The 15893-nt window shown below is 40.0% G+C and overlaps 3 protein-coding genes across 4 annotated transcripts; 1 reads left to right on the top strand and 2 right to left on the bottom strand.

Annotated features, from left to right (window-relative positions):
- The first annotated feature begins 847 nt into the window (after positions 1–847).
- Positions 848–3636, top strand: si:dkeyp-69c1.9. 2 transcript variants are annotated; one of them, XM_034889449.1, is made up of 5 exons: positions 848–1113; positions 1258–1418; positions 2071–2166; positions 3026–3296; positions 3375–3636. In XM_034889449.1, exons 1-5 carry the CDS (start codon positions 890–892, stop codon positions 3481–3483), a joined length of 861 nt encoding a protein of 286 aa, XP_034745340.1. In that variant the 5' UTR covers positions 848–889; the 3' UTR covers positions 3484–3636. The 2 variants fall into 2 exon arrangements, with proteins under 2 accessions (XP_034745340.1, XP_034745341.1); XM_034889450.1 differs by having other exon boundaries at positions 848–1418.
- A 676-nt stretch (positions 3637–4312) lies between these two features.
- Positions 4313–5983, bottom strand: snrnp35 (small nuclear ribonucleoprotein 35 (U11/U12)). The gene is made up of 2 exons (XM_034889453.1): positions 4893–5983; positions 4313–4754 (listed from the first exon to the last, which is right to left on the bottom strand). Exon 1 carries the CDS (start codon positions 5815–5817, stop codon positions 5110–5112), a length of 708 nt encoding a protein of 235 aa, XP_034745344.1. The 5' UTR covers positions 5818–5983; the 3' UTR covers positions 4313–4754; positions 4893–5109.
- Positions 5984–7095: 1112 nt separating this feature from the next.
- On the bottom strand, positions 7096–11174 carry bud13 (BUD13 homolog). Its single transcript, XM_034889427.1, has 10 exons — positions 10913–11174; positions 10652–10739; positions 10078–10162; positions 9688–9990; positions 8875–9182; positions 8673–8781; positions 8340–8478; positions 8041–8222; positions 7862–7943; positions 7096–7336 (listed from the first exon to the last, which is right to left on the bottom strand). The coding sequence occupies exons 1-10, from the start codon at positions 11050–11052 to the stop codon at positions 7243–7245; spliced, it is 1530 nt and encodes a 509-aa protein (XP_034745318.1). The 5' UTR covers positions 11053–11174; the 3' UTR covers positions 7096–7242.
- Positions 11175–15893: the final 4719 nt, after the last annotated feature.

Here is a 15893-nt window from a genome sequence, read left to right as displayed (position 1 = left end):
TTAATGCACACAACTATTTGTTAGCTAATGTTGGACCGTCTCCTCGGTGCGACTCAAGTGCGAAAACAGTTTTTCAATGGGTTTGGAGAAAATTGGTCAGAAGTTTCTACCAACTCCTTTTTTTTCCATGCCTTTCTTACTTTTCCCCCTCAGAACTTCCGGACACTGAAACACACCAGAGTCCCTGACAGAGAGAGTTTGGCTAAGCTGCACGACGAGCTCTACTGCTGCTTCTCTCGCCTTTTAAAATCAATATGTTGAGATATAACGTCGCTTTGACTTCTTTATGGCCTTTGAGTCGATACAGAAAACACCACCAGTCGCGGAATCGAAGAGTAGACTAGCTAGAGCTAGACGTATCAGAGCTAAAGCTGTCGGCAAAGACTGAGTTGCTAACTCCGTCTACATACGGCTCTAACTGAAGGCTTGTTACTATGGGAACAGGAGACTCCTGAAGTGACTTGTTGGTTTTCAGGAATAATAATCACAGAATACCTTGGAATATATTAGGTAAAATGATTCATGTCTAAGTATACAATAATTAGGTACCCTACATACATGTTTCAGGCCCTCTATTGTGAAGAAATATGGTTGGGGTGTATGCCAGCTCAGCACTGGGAGTCACAGCACATTGCTGAGTGCTGGCCAAATGCTCCAGGGCAACCCCTGTTTAGACAACATGTTTTATTTTTTGACAGTGTGATGTGAGTGACTAAGCACAACTGCAAATGTATTTAATCATTGATTATACTTGCTACAGTAGATCTTACTTTGGTCTGAGAGACTGACACACGCACAACATTTTACCTTGGAAAAAAGGCTTGTCTCAGCAGAAGTATCTCCATTTTTGTTGTCCCCCCCCCCTCAAATCAGCCCCACATACTGGACAATGTTTCAGCTCTCTGTTGGTGGCCCAGCTGCATTATTGACTCAGTTGGGGACTACTGTATCTGTCACTCACTGGAGAAGAATTAAACTCCATGACTACTTCAGTAAACAAGCTTTAAGTATCTCTGTGTATAGTCTTACACACATACACACAGTACAGAGCAATGCAGACAGCATAGGGGAACACTACAGAATTGTAACACAACTTGTGTTTTTTCTACTAAGGTAAGACATTACATTAAATTACTCTCCTAACAGCTGTTTAAAGGTGTCATACAATTTGTTATTTTGAAATACAAAGTGAGATATTTTTAAGGCTTGTAACATCTTTTTCTTCAAAAGTGGTCATTTTTACAGCATTTGTTGTAGCAGACACCAAAAGATTCACAGCAGCTGGTGGTGCCAAGACCACAGCCAGGAGCCAGCAGACAAAATGTTCATCAAAAATGCAGACTTACGAAACCCTCGTCACCACCACGAATTATTTCTGCGTAGTCGTCCCTTCAGGGGGGAACTGCCGACTGTGGCAGGTAAAGGTTTACTGCTCCTCTGTCTCAGCAACAAACGTCAGAGGTAGTGATGTTCTGAGATGACTCATCCTCAACTTTAAAAGACCAACATTATTATGTTTTAATGTGATTTCGTTGATCAAATATATTGTAGTTCAAGTAGAATACGTGCTCCTCATAATGTTTTGTGGTTTACTGAATGGATTTGAAAAATGATAGCCTTAATGACAAGAAGAAGAAAAACAACTGGAACACTGAAAAGTTTGTATGTAGGTTCATTAACACCCAAAAGTACTGTACCGTATTTATGTAGTTTTGCTTCAACTTTAGGTCATTATCATAGACAAAAATAACACATTTTATTCTCATCACAGATATCAGTTCAGGGTGAATGATTGAGCACCATTATCATCACAGTTATTTGTAAGGTGTTCATAGTAAATGGGCCTAAATGAGCCCCAACTCACATCACCATATTTAACAAGGAAGACCTAATGTCTTGGGGAAAGGATTTCAGGAAATGTTAAGCTGCAGTGTGATAACTTGAATTACTCCACATTTTGTTGAAAAGAAAGGAATTTGAAAACAATACCAAAATTAAACTTAAGTGCCTAATGATTTCCTGTAATCAGCCACTTTAAAGCACCCTTTTTTACCCTCTCTGGTATGTCAGGATTTCTCCTCTACCCGGACACTCCTGCTAAGATGGAGACCACATCCCAAGATGCTTTCTGCTTCAGACCCGTCTCACAACATGACAGAGGCAAAGGTCTGCAGTCTTATCTCAACCTTGAGAGTGAACTCATTTTATTTGTTTTAAGATAAGCAGTGAGTGAGCTGTGTATGCATGGACATATGAGCCATACAGTGCTGAATATAGGCATGCCAAGCAGTGTGTTGTGTTTAGCGGATTTATGTGTGTTTTGGAAGAAGGACTGTGTGTGAGGGCAGAAGGTAGAAATGTTATTTTCTGGGTTCTTTCATTTAAAGGTTTAACAAATCATTCCATCATTATAATGTCATAATCATAATAAAAAAGTAACTCATACTTCAAATATAAAACATCCATATAAGGTTAAATGTAAAAATGTTGTTACTGAAGCAAAACAAATTTGGATCCTACTGGGATACTTATTTTTTTATTATTATTGATGAACATTGCCAGCAAAGTACTAGCTGAAATAATGAGTGTGTAGCCTTCAGTCTTAATGTAAATGTAAGTCCAAATTGATTGTAGGATGTGATATTATAGGGTCTTAATTAAAATTGTATGACAATTTAATAGTCAAAAACAGAGCATTTATTGAAATGAAAGAAGACTATATCATATGGTGTCATTGAATGACACTGGGAGAAGATGACTCACCCCAAGCGTAACTAAATTTACATAAAATAACATATGACAGAAGATATATTAAGGGAAATCCTTTAGCCTGAATTATAAGCCTTTGATTGAAAAAGCAGAAGACTTGTAGAGGTGGAAAAGTCTGCCACTGAACAGTTAAAAGAGGTTTTAGCAAAGTCTTAATATTTTTTCCAGAAGTTGCCTCCATAGACAGAAAGATGGCATGTTTCATGGGATGTGTATGACAAATTATCCACTTACCAACATTACGGTTCCCCTTTAGGAGACCATATCACCCTGCACACACAGCAGGAGTCCCTCCGTTCCCATCCCACATCCTCTAGACAAACAGGAAGAGAAAAGAGCAGCAGGGGCTGCAAACCAGGGGAGGACGAAGAAGGCAACCACGATCAGACAGCAGGGACAAAAGAACAGGATACCTCAAAGATGCAGTCTCAGTATCAGAAGGATTTCCCTCCTCCGTCCTCCTGCTGCAGAAGGAGAACACCTGCCCTCCCGCAGCCAGACAACATCGGCATCAACCCTGCCTTTAGGTGAGATCGAGTTTGTCGACATCAATCTAGTTGAATGTAGAGAGCAGCTCATCATTATCTTTGTTTTTTGGTTCACAGGATTGATTTTAACACAGTGCAAAGAGAGAATTATCCTGGTTGGCCCGTCATTGGTCCCATGTGTGCTGGGAAGCTAAGAGCGGCCTCGTCCGGGAAACCAAACATTTAAAAATAAACATAAGAATGTAAAAAAAATAAAAATCATGTTCATACTTTTTACCAACTGAAGCAAATATCTAATTCTATCCAATGGCTATCAATCCCTATCTATTCTAGTCTGTTGCAATCACAGTGCACACAGTAATAAACATGATTTTATAAACCAGTGAAGGTTTTGTGTGAGAGTGACAGTTTTGTGGGCTTTCTGTGTTGTGTGTGAGTCTTTGAATCACTTCTGCAGTCTTCTTATCAATAACACTATAACATTTTTAAACTAACTCCAGTTTATACTTTCTGGGAAATCAAAGTCAGTGGTGTTGAGTTCTCTGGAAATATATACTTTCTTCATAATGCGCTAAGGTGCAATTAGATTCTTTAGTTGCTTTTGTTTACATGTTACATCAGTTACTAAGGACTCAATTCTTTTCAGCACACACTCTTTTCTCAGGTTCAGCTTCTTCTCAGGTAACAAGTGATGAATTTCCCAGCAGCAGGTCAATCTGATGAGCTAATGAACTAATGGTAAAACCACACCTTTAACATTTCATCTTGATGACTTCATACCGAATTGTGGTCAGCTTGAGAGAAAACAATCCACCCGGTGACTCATAGCTGAAACTGGATCTGCTTAAATAGGAAGGACCAGGGATCAAACAAGCTGAGACTTCAGCACAGGTCACAGCGACAGATGCCTTTTAAATCAAACTACATTCAAAAATCTGCTATGTCTGATTATGCTTGTATGTAGTTCTAGTACTGTTTTGCTTGTAAACGGAGATTGACAAGTTCAATCCCAAATTAGTGCTTTTGAAAAGTTTCTGAAAAAGGAAAGTGACAACTTTGTGTTAAACCCATATTTCGTTTATTTGGTTTACTTCCCTTTTGTATCGTCAGTGTTGCACAAACCCTCATCTTATACCAAGTATGAAGCTCCAAAAAACTTGTATGACATAGAGAGGCACTACATTGTTAAACTGCCTTAGGAAATCTTACAGTTAAACTACGGTCACAACACTGAATTAAGCATTACCTCAGACACGTATGAAAAGCAAATGCGTTAACAGATTCAATTGGATTTACAGGTACTTTGAAGATGTATAATAAAAAAATAATGCCATTTTGCCCTTTTAGTTGCCGATTATGCTTTTTAAATTCTTGGTTATTTACTACTGATAAGATCTCAACATTAGGATATTGTTGCTGGACAACATAAAAATTGTGAACCGCTTAGTCTATAATTGTAATGTACAGTGCAAACAGGTCAATATTACTCTGTTTTCACTGCTTAATGTACACAACAAAAGCATGTACTATGTCAGATTTCCCTGAGGATTAAATACTCGAGTACCAGCTGAAAATTGTACTCGAGACCTGACAAAGACCAACCAGGAAACTTGTCATTCCACACTCAAACCGAACTAATGACACAAGAAAGTCATCTGTAATTGAAATGCTTCATCTTTTCATTGTCCAGTCCCATGTGTGCAAATCAATCACCAGTTCCACTTTCCTTTAATGCACACCTAAAAGCAGAGGCAGGCTGCAGGACTGTGGATCAAATCTTCTTTTAAAGACTTTCTTTGAACCCGGTAAGATCAGTACTTTTGGGTTATCTCCAGTGTTGTAAATATGGGCTTCATCTCCTGTCCCGAGGCCTGTTCCTGTCTCCCTGTCTGCGGTCACCCCTCTCCCTGGCTCTGTCCCGGTCATCTCTCCTACCTCTGCTGCCCCAATCGGTCTCTCTGTGTCGGTCCCGGTCCTCCCTGTCCCTCGCCCCTGGTCTGTCCCACTCCCTCCCTCCTCCTGCACCGCCTCCCCATTCCTGCACGGAACCAACCCCGAGGTTAATGGGTTTGCGGAAAGGCCTGTCCCTGCCGCCGAACCGCAGCTGTCCAGACTCTTTCTTCCCCCCCTGACCGCCGCCTAGCCGCCGGGGGACCCATCCCTTGAGAGCCCTCTCTTGTTCAAAATCCACAGCTACTTCGTGCTGGTCAACCACCAGCTTGTTGGCGTCCCGGCGTGCCCGAACAACAGACCGCTCCTCCTTGTATTCAACGAAAGCGTATCTTTTGGAGAAGCCCGTGACGATGTCCCGGACCAGCCGGAGCCGCTGAATGTCTCCGTACTTGGAGAACACTTGGTGCAGTTTGTCCTCTGTTGTTTGGGGATTCAAACGGTACACAAACAGGGTGAGCAGTGGGTCTCCAACAACGCCTTTGTTGGGCTTATAGCGGGCACCCATAGCTCTCCATACCGCCCTGTCATGGGGCTCCACGTCCGTGCCGTCGATGCTGCCAGCTTTCAGCGGGTCGTACACCCTCGCTATCGGACTCCAGTCAACCATTGTTAACCAAAATTAAGTTGCAAAGGTCTCTTTCTTCAATACATGCGTTTCAACGACTATTTTAGGCGGTTATTTCTTTACATTAATCGACAACTACCTTTTGAGTGACGCCCCCATGTTGAATGTAGTAGTCCGCAGGTGCACCTCAACAAAAACATTCCGTAGTGAAACGAGTTCTAGCCTGTCACGTTTATAAAAGGTTCCTACTTACTCGATTAAGGTTTTGATCATAGACTGTATAGAACGGTCTATGGTTTCGATACTTTCTAAATAGGCAATGTTGTAGATTATAAAATAGTTATCCTTATTTATAACTATGCGTAAATGCAGATATACACGTATTTACAATTTTTCTTGATAAGTATGAGGAATTAAAGTAACAAATAGCTTAAACTACCCCCTAATTTTTAGTGTCCTACATTTATCAGGTAGAGTGGTTGGTCAAACTCAGCTCTTTTACGTTGTACAAGCACATTTGGTGTCATTTCTGTATCTTAAAATATATATTGGCTTAATAAAAAATATTACATCTCAATGTAATGTGCAAGGCTTTACTTAACAATTAATAAAAAATATGCATAGGTTGATTTGAAATACATTCATATTTTTACCCAACACTCCCTAGCAATTTCTTTTTGTTGAGTTTGAAATCATTTTATCCTAATCTTCTTTAGCAGATGGCGTTAGCTCAGATGTCGTGGAAATGGATCTGCTGTGCCGTGAGCTCAGTAGCGGTTTTTGATTGGTTGATTTGTTTTTATGTATTTACTTATTTGGTCTTTGATAAGTGCTTTATAAATAAACTGTTCTTATTGCTGACTTACTGTTAGGACTGTTAAAGTGTTTAGGACTTGCTCATATTTGTTTTACAGTCAAGCATGGAAGTTTGTTTTTGATCTTGGAAAAAAAGTAGTTTGACAAAACAATGTCCATTTACTATGTAAAGCGTAAAATATTTAAATGTCCTCAGTTGCTACTGAGTAATCCTGTCCAATAACTAAAATAACAAAATACTTCCAAAACTATTTTAGATTTTGTTAAGTAAACTACAGCTCTATAATATGAAATGACTAAATGTAATCTCTTCAATTCATGTAAACTGCCTCGCTGTATGTGAACACTTGTAACCCAGGGCACAACATGTTACAAAAACATTATTTAATAAAGCGGTAAAAAACACACTGTTTTTTTGCTTCACATGGACTTAATTATTACAAAATAATAAAGATGCTTTTATTTTACTGCTATGTACAACTATTTTTTTAGTTTATCGCTTTGTTATAATCCAATGTCCATTGTACATTATGAAACAGCTTTGAGAAGAGAACAAATTTTTCTCAGTCTATTTTCAAAATGTCAGTTCCTCTACGAAGGAGTCTTCCTGCTCTTCAGCTCCGCTCCTTATCTAGCGGTTTCTGATTGCCGTTACATGTCCTCCACACTCCATTTATACGCTTCCTCCTGGACGGCTTTTTTATCGGCCATTCGTGAGTAGCGTTTCTGTTCAAAACCATTTGACCTGCGAGACACACAAAAATAAAGTTCCACGGTTAATTCTGCAAACAAACCCTCAACTCCCTCTTTGATTTACCAAAGAAAACCTCCCCATCTGGTTACATTTAATGTAGAAGCTAAGCTTGCTGTGGTACTCAATGTAAAAACAGTGTTCAGGCATGCTAATAGGGAACCTGATAACGCTAATAAGGCAATCTGTAAACGTTAAAGGTTGCACCATCCAGAGGCAACATTTGGCTAACAGAGGCCAGCGATCAAAGTAAGCACGCTACAGATGTTGAGTGTCATTGACCAATATATTTTCTTGTAAAAATGTCCAGTGTAATCGGGAACACTAACAACCAGTTTATTAACCGGTGGTGCTTTGTTCTCACCATGGCATCCCTAGTAGAGGCCAACATTGTGATCAAGGTTATTGTACACACATGAAATGTAAGAAATAGTGTAAAAGTTATAAAGGACACAAGGTAGTATTTATCAAATGCATTCCTTTTGGTCACTTAATCACAAACTGACGCACACACTGCACCTGTCAACGCCATCCCAGCGATGGCCTGGTAGAATGTTAAAGCGGTTTGGAGGTGGTGGTGGGCCTTTATATCGAGGTTTGTCTGCAAATCAAAAATATGATGATTTACAACATATAATGTAAGCGGTAACAACCATTATCCATCAGCTAATTTAGGGAATAAGGTACACATATGTAACCTTGTGTCTTTGTATTGCGGTCTTTCTTCCGTCTCAGCATCCCAGCCATCGGATCCCCATCCCTTTCCTGCTCTCTCAACATGCGGTCAAGATCCTCGTCATCGCGGTGACGTGCCAGCGGCTTCTGGGCTTCGTGCACTGCATCTTCAAGTTTTTGCTGATGCATCTGGCCCTGTGCCAATCTATAGACACATGTTGACTTTAACCATGGAAACAAGTCAGCGCACAACACATTTCAAATCTGTATGTGGTCCCAATCACACTGCCTTCTAATGTGTGGAAATCTTATGCAGACTCACCCTTTCCCCCACTGTGCATATTTCTCATCCTTTGCTGCTTTTTCCCCAGCTTTCCTCTTCTGTTCTTCCCTCTCTGTATCCAAATCTCTCCGTTTACCACTCTTGTCTCGGAACACCGTCTGGGCATTGCGGGATTCATCTAGTCATAACAGGAAAATAAGTATGAAATGTCATCTGACAGAGGACTGCATCATTCACCTTTCCAAGAACTGATAACTGTGACCAAAGACTGTGCATGGGTCATGTAGATCATATGGAGACAGAAAGTCCTGTGACTTCTGCCATCAACAGCTGTGAAGGAAACACATCTTAAAAAAGGAAAGCTGAGCCAACCTTCCAGTGGCTGGTTGATTTTGTCTCTGCGCCGGTTCTCCTCCTGCTCCTTCCTTAAAACATCTACAGAAACCAGACCTGCCTTCCCACCAGAAAGCATCCTTGGACCCTGAGAAGAAAAGAGTAAAAAGGCATTTCATATAAAAAAAATTGTTTGGGCAAGTAAGATTTCATAACACTCTTTGAACTTTTCTTTGCTCACCTGTGACTGCCCAGGCCTACGAGGTGGTGACAGATCTTCATCCGAGTCTTTTCCACTCCGCGGCCGCCTCCTTGGTGGCAACTGATCAGAATCAGAGTCTCGTTTTGCTTTTGAGTGCCTCCTTGGAGGCGATTGGTCGGAGTCTGAAGCTTCTCCTTTAAGTGGCTTTTTTCGAGGAGGTGACTGGTCGGAGTCTGAACCATGCTTGTTCTGAGCCCTCTTTGCCAGTGGTGATTGATGAGGATCAGGTTCAGAAGGTTTTTTACTTGATAATGATGAATTGGGCTTTCTTTTGCCGGGGGATGACTCTGCCAAAGAAATAAGGCGTAGTAAGTGTAGTTTTTATACAACTAAACTTTTCTAATGTGGTTGTTGGACCAGCTGGACTGGAAGGGGATGGCAGTATAAACACTGGCCAATATATTGATATTTTTGATTTATCATTTCATCACCAAATTTATTGGATTTTAACACTATGAATCCCAATGAACAATATTATTTTCTAGATTAAGACCTCATAGAAATTACTAAGAGTCTTCTCATAGTGACTTCTGAAATATTTAGAATTCCAGCAAATTTAAAAATATGTTTCAGTTTGACCTTCCACTATTAAGCAATGAAACGTAATGTACATCAACAACTTAATAGCTATTTAAATATGTGTATCCACTAAAATAAAATTGTGACATACTGTATACCAACATTAGAAGGTTTTCTGCTTGTTGTGACGTTTATGTTGTTGCTAGTATGACCTTGCCCCATGCAGAAAGAGACCGGGTTCAGCCTCAAAAATCACTTAATCACCTTTCTCACCTTTACTTTGTGACTTTCCCGATTTCCCTGACCGTTGCCTAGCAGGCAATAAGCCTGGAGAGTCACAGCGACCAATTCTGGGAGGAGACATCTCTGGAGAGTCATGACGACCCCTCCTCGGGGGGGATGTGTCTGGTGAGTCATGGCGACCTCTTCTGGGAGGGGATATGTCTGGAGAGTCATGACGACCTCTTCTTGGGGGTGATGTGTCTGGGGAGTCATGGCGACTACTGTTTGATGCCACAGGCTCTAGATGTTGATTCTCTCCACCTTCACCCTCTTCTTTGTCTTCATTTTCATCAGCTATTTGTAGAGGAGACTTATAGTAAATAAGCTTGTTTAGCCTAGAGAAAAAAATGTATCTTTACTTCATTCACAATTATGATTTACCTCCAATCACTTTCCATCTATTGCTGGTTCTGAAGGCTTCCAGCTGTTTCACTTCCTCTGGTCGATCGTCAATCATCTCAGCAATCTCAGTAGACAAACACAGGAAATTAAGTTTGAAGAGTGTTGGGCAATATGAACATTTGACAACCATGGTAGATTTTTGCCATGCCATCTATCTCTGTATACATATACTTGAGTAAGAGAATTGTCGTCAACTGTGTTGAAAGTTAATTTAAAATTACTTGACAGGGTTTTCTTTATCTATATAGCCCTCTCCTATCTAAGAAATGACATTCTTTAACCAAAGCGTTTACTTGTCTTTAATCAAAGCGATGCAATTTTTCTACATACAGAAAACCAAGGTAAATATATATTTTTTTGGATTACCCCATAATTCCCCTTAGAAAATTACATAAGTACGCGTATACAATGACACGCCATGTTTATTAGGGGCACGTGAAGAAGTCAGCGGGCTAATCACTGCACGCTAACGAATAATATTACGTTTTATCTATTTGAATGAATGGGCACAGGCTAGCCATCTAGATGGAGATAGCTAACGTAAAGTTCTTACCACTGGAGCTTCCTCTTCGTCCTCTTCAATCTCCTTCTCCTCTATGGCCATCTGTTTCCAGTCTAGGTCATCGTCTACTATTTTAAGTCTTTGATAAGAAGTAAAGTGAGTTAAGTACACAAACGTTTCCCTCAAAAAAAAAAGAAAGTTTATTACAACGAACGGCGCTTAACAGCAACCTCAGCTAACGTTAGCTAACGCTAGCTAAACACACACAACCAGCCTGACAACAGCTTATTTAAAACGTTTCCGCCAACTCACCCTTTTTCAGGAACCTTACGGCGTTTCTTTTTTAGCTTCCCCTTTGACTTCTTTACATCTTGGTCACCGGATAAATAACGTTTTAGGTACTCAGCTTTAGATAGCTCTGGTCCACTGCTGCCATATGAAGCGGCCATCATTATGCTATCGGAAACTACGGAAAGCACAGAGTTCAGAGTCAAGAACGCAAATTTTAGCCGGCTTGGTAAACTACCCAGCAATTACCAGACAAGTTTATAGACGAGAATACCAGTTCTGCTAAGGGTTTATGTCCTGTAATTTCAGATTAGATAACCCTCTTTTTGCCTCTTTGGATTGTAGATGTAACCGGCAAAAGTAAGTCTGGGTGTGTGCGTGTGTGAGAGTGTGAGTGTTTGTGGGTGTGGGTGCGCGCGTGCGTGTGAGTGAGTGAGTGAGAGATTCATGACCACTGATCTGAAATTGAGCATCTGATTTTTGTAACAAACTGGCCATAGGCAGCTCCACTGTCATGAAAAGTGAGATTATAAATTTAAAGTGTCTATGGGAAAAATGACAATATAATATTTAATAATATATAACCTAACTAACTTGCATGCTCACTTGTTTACAGCTGTTTAATACTATTTCAAGTTCCTAATTTGATTACACTCCAAGTGATGAGACTTGAAAATCCCCAGCCGTTTGCTTTTCAGTTACCTCTTTTTTTCTTCTTTTTTTTTTTTAAGTTGCCTTGAGTGTAACTTTAGCCTCACAGTGGAGTTTTTTGTCACACTACTTACTTAAAGATACAGACATATATTTATTAAATACATCTCCCATGCCAACACACAAGGGATCGCAGTGTATCTAATTAGTGACTACTAAAACCAATTGGCGACACCCAGTAGCCTATGATTTAGGTGTCTTATTAAAGGTGGTCATAGCTTACATAATATGCAGGTTAGTATTATGTATTCTATTTTTGGAATTAATTCAAATCACGTTGCAGATATTTTCATCAACAATAACTTATGTATTATGAACAATAACACAATAACACATTACATCTACTTATTACTTATTATTTATCATTGTAAAACAAAAAGACATTCAACATTTCCATGGGGTTTGTATACTTTTTATGCTGTAGGTCTAACCCATACACTTACCACTCTACATTAAAGTTGTAATTCTAATCATGTTGTCATCATTAACATTATCAACACTTTTCTCCAAAACAATGGAGCTTGTGTGCTTGACACAGCTTTAAAAAGCTGTGTCGTGTGAAATCTCCGGTTATTTCCATCTGTGTCACAGTTCTGTCCCACTATTATGAACACTGAATTCACAACAAATGAATGGCTCATTCTAAATAGCATCCCTTTATTGAAAACAAATGCTGCAGTTCCCAAAGTCATATTCACATGACAAGTTACATACAAATACATCTATGTGTGCCTTTGCAGCAAAAAAGCACATCTCCAAACATTTCTGTTGAGTCATCTTCCTTCTATCTGGTCAAAGAGAGATTTGAAAACATTTTAATACTGTTTTAGTGCTCCTGGGAGGCAAACAAGAGAAGGCGAGACAAAGTTGCAAGCTATTGACATCTTACTGTATCAACAAGTGGGTGTTATTGACGCTGCGTGGTTAGATGTGGGTGTGCCAGCACAATCCTGCGTGTTTTTTTTAGCTGTGTGTTTGATAGGAGAAGAGAAGCAGACAAACGATCAAGGAGCAGGAGCTCATCAGAAACATGCTCACAGCTGAACATGGGACAAGTTGTTCTGCAGAGGAAGAAAAGAAAAGTGGGATGCAACAGTTGACAAAATCCTCAGAGCCGCACGCACACAAACGCACACACGCACACACATGCAGTCAATCCACCTACCTCTCTCCACATTGATGCTGGCAACCTCCCCAGATATTTTGCACATGTAGGTGGTGTTGTGAGGGAGTTTGTGTGTGAACTCGGCCAGCGTCATTCTGTAGCCGTGAGGCTCCAGCTCCACCACATAGCTTTTTTCTTTGAACTGGCCCTCTGCTGATGAACCAGACACATTGGTGTTAATAAGGGACTCTTTGGTTCCAGAGGACCAAGAGAACTCATAGCTGTTGATCTTGTTGGGCTTGGGCTCAATCAGACAGTCTACTCTCAGGTCGTTGTCATCTTCAACACACACGGATATCAGATCACATTTGGCTGGAATCAGCAACACTGGGAAAAAACAAAGATGAGCATCATGAGAAACAGAGTGGATAAGCGCATGTGTAAAGATATATTTAATTGCTAAGTTTCTCATAAGCCTTTTTCACAAAAGTTGCCAGATAAAAGAAAATAAATATTAAGTAACAATACTTAATTCTTACCTCCCAGCACTCCAAATACAAACAGATACTTGAGCATGATGAAAAAAGCATCCGACTTTGAAAAAAAGAAGAAAAAAGCAAATTACAAAGCATCAAATAAAACGAAATGTAAACACTCTTTTGTTTTGCAGAGACACACCAAATTGAGTTATGCTCCATTTAAATCAGTGCTTCTCAACCAGCAGGTTGCGCGCTCCAGACGGCTGTGAGGTCATTCTGGGTGAGGTCATGTACAGAGACAAAAATAGAACAAAAAGATGCTAAGGGTAATTAATTAAGAAATACAAAACATTTTGGTTTAGCAATCATGACTTATGGGTCACAAGCCGACAAGGTTGAGATGCTCTGATCTAAACAGTTGTAAATGTCATCTGGTTGCCTCTAGAACGTGATCTGAGCCCACTTGTCCAATGACCGGACATGATTCATAGTGAAAGGTACAGATATTTTATTTTTCCTGTTTTATTGCCTGTGTATTTCACTTTTCCTCACATTTCTCCAATTCAACATAGTTTTTGCATTTGTCACTATCCAAAATCCAATTTTACATGAGTTTTTAATGTCAGGGTATAGACTTATATTTACACATCTCTGCCCACACGTAGTTTCTTTTATTATGCCCTGCGTATCTTATGTTCTAGCATATTCTTTGTGTCCCTGATTTGACACTAGCGCTCTTATCTGTTCCCCAAGCTGCAGCTGAACATCTTTGAGCAGTCTTACCTCCTATCAAGGCTGGATGATGGAGCAGCTCCTGCCTGCGTGCTCTTATCCGGCTGGGGGATAAACAGCTGGTGACTTCAGCGTGCAGCACCGCAGAGCATCACACTTCTGAGACGAGGTGGGAGCGATACAGGGAGGTGGAGAGAGAGTGGGAGGGACAAGGGTGGACCAGAGAGCGCTGATTCGTCTGTATCCTCTGCAGTGCCTGGTGGAGGACACCAGGAGGACTGCAAAACTCTGTCAGCATCATCGTTTTCACCAGCAGCTTGTTATGACCTTGTTCCCGTGGTCCTCTCCTCACCTTTGTCTCATGTCCGGAGCTCTACTTCTGTCCTGATGTCTCTCTATGTGGTAGTCTCCCTCATGTTTCCACTTTAAAAGCTGCTCTTATACATTATAAATGACTTCCACAGAGATTAGAGTGGTTATTGTAATGTGCTCATTCTAACAAGCACATAACACTGCACTTACTATGGTGAAACAATTGCCCACCTTGTAATATGTTTTAAGAAAATATAAAGAGAAATGTCATTTTATTGACTTCTTGTTTGCACAGTATGAATGGATGTTACCACAGAGTGAATTTTTGACCCACTAGAAATTTCTAGCACTGTCATGCCAAATGTCTCATGTAAAATGGCTCAGCGTCTCCACCCTAAGGCCAATAATAGGAATTTCATGAAATAATTTGGAAGCAGATTCATAGCCTGCATGATGAGGTGCCAGAGGTACAGTGCGCCACGTGAAGTTTAGTGGTTCCTTTATGGCGATGGATATGAACAAAATCATTCAATTAAGGTCAGTTTTTTTTGAGAGTGAGACAGCTAAATATTACAAAAACGTATGTGTTAAAAAAAGTAATAAGTAGTCTAAAAAAAGTGAAACATTTTGTAGGTAAACTAATGAATACCTATTCACTGCATATTGGGCCGTTACCTGCATGCTCCATGCAGGAGGCAAGACAACATCTGGACAGGTACCTTGTTTAGAGAATGACAGAGATTGCTCTCATTCGTACCACCAGTCAGCCTGACTTACATGGGTTTGGCTTTAATGAGTGACTTAGTGAACCCAAAGAAAACCTACACAAAAAGGAAGAACATGTAAACTCAATTTTTTGGCTGCATGAGCTTTAAGTTTGGAGTTTGTCTGAAAGAAATCTAAATGTAAGGATTTATTTCATTTATTTAAGTGAAAATTAACAAAAGGCCTATTCATGTAATCCATTCCTCTTATGTAAGGCAAATAAAAAGACATTTTGTGTGGCTTTTCATGTACACGTTGATTTTCCTAATCCCCCAATGATATAAAAAGAAGACAATAAAAAAAGAATTTTGTCGATCTACATGCAAAAACTTTGCATTGGCAACATGTTTTGATGGAAAATTAATTCCTGGATTTCCCTTTAGCTTATCAGATAGACGTGCCATGGTGACGCCTAGAAAATCTTTTTTTTTGTCTTCAGGCACATTCAGACAAAGCATCAGACGCTTCCCTTTTACTCCCAGTGTGTTCTGCCATTTTCCAGTTTCAGTTTCAGTCATTTCTCACCTGTCTGAAGAGGATGCCTCTGACTCACAGGCCTAACTATCTAGGATTCATATGTCCTGTCACCAGTAGTTTTCAGCGCATGTGAACCTCAAACTCTCATAGTTTATACACTTGACGTTACTTTTGCAGTTGCAAAGTTTAATGCATGTCAGTTTGCGTGCAACATTGTTGGATATTTCAGCATATTCTAAATGTCCAATAGTCTACAAAGGCCAAAGTGTCCGCTTTACCATTCATTTTGCATGTTTTTTTGTATTGTTTAATTTGTTACCTTTAGACTGGGAGGTGTCTTAGTGAAATATATATACAAACCCGATTCCAAAAAAGTTGGGACACTGTACAAATTGTGAGTAAAAAAGGAATGGAATAATTTAGA

Source organism: Etheostoma cragini, chromosome 13 (assembly GCF_013103735.1).
Source record: "Etheostoma cragini isolate CJK2018 chromosome 13, CSU_Ecrag_1.0, whole genome shotgun sequence".
Taxonomy (NCBI): Eukaryota; Metazoa; Chordata; class Actinopteri; order Perciformes; family Percidae; genus Etheostoma; species Etheostoma cragini.
This window is presented reverse-complemented; position numbering and strand designations above follow the sequence as displayed.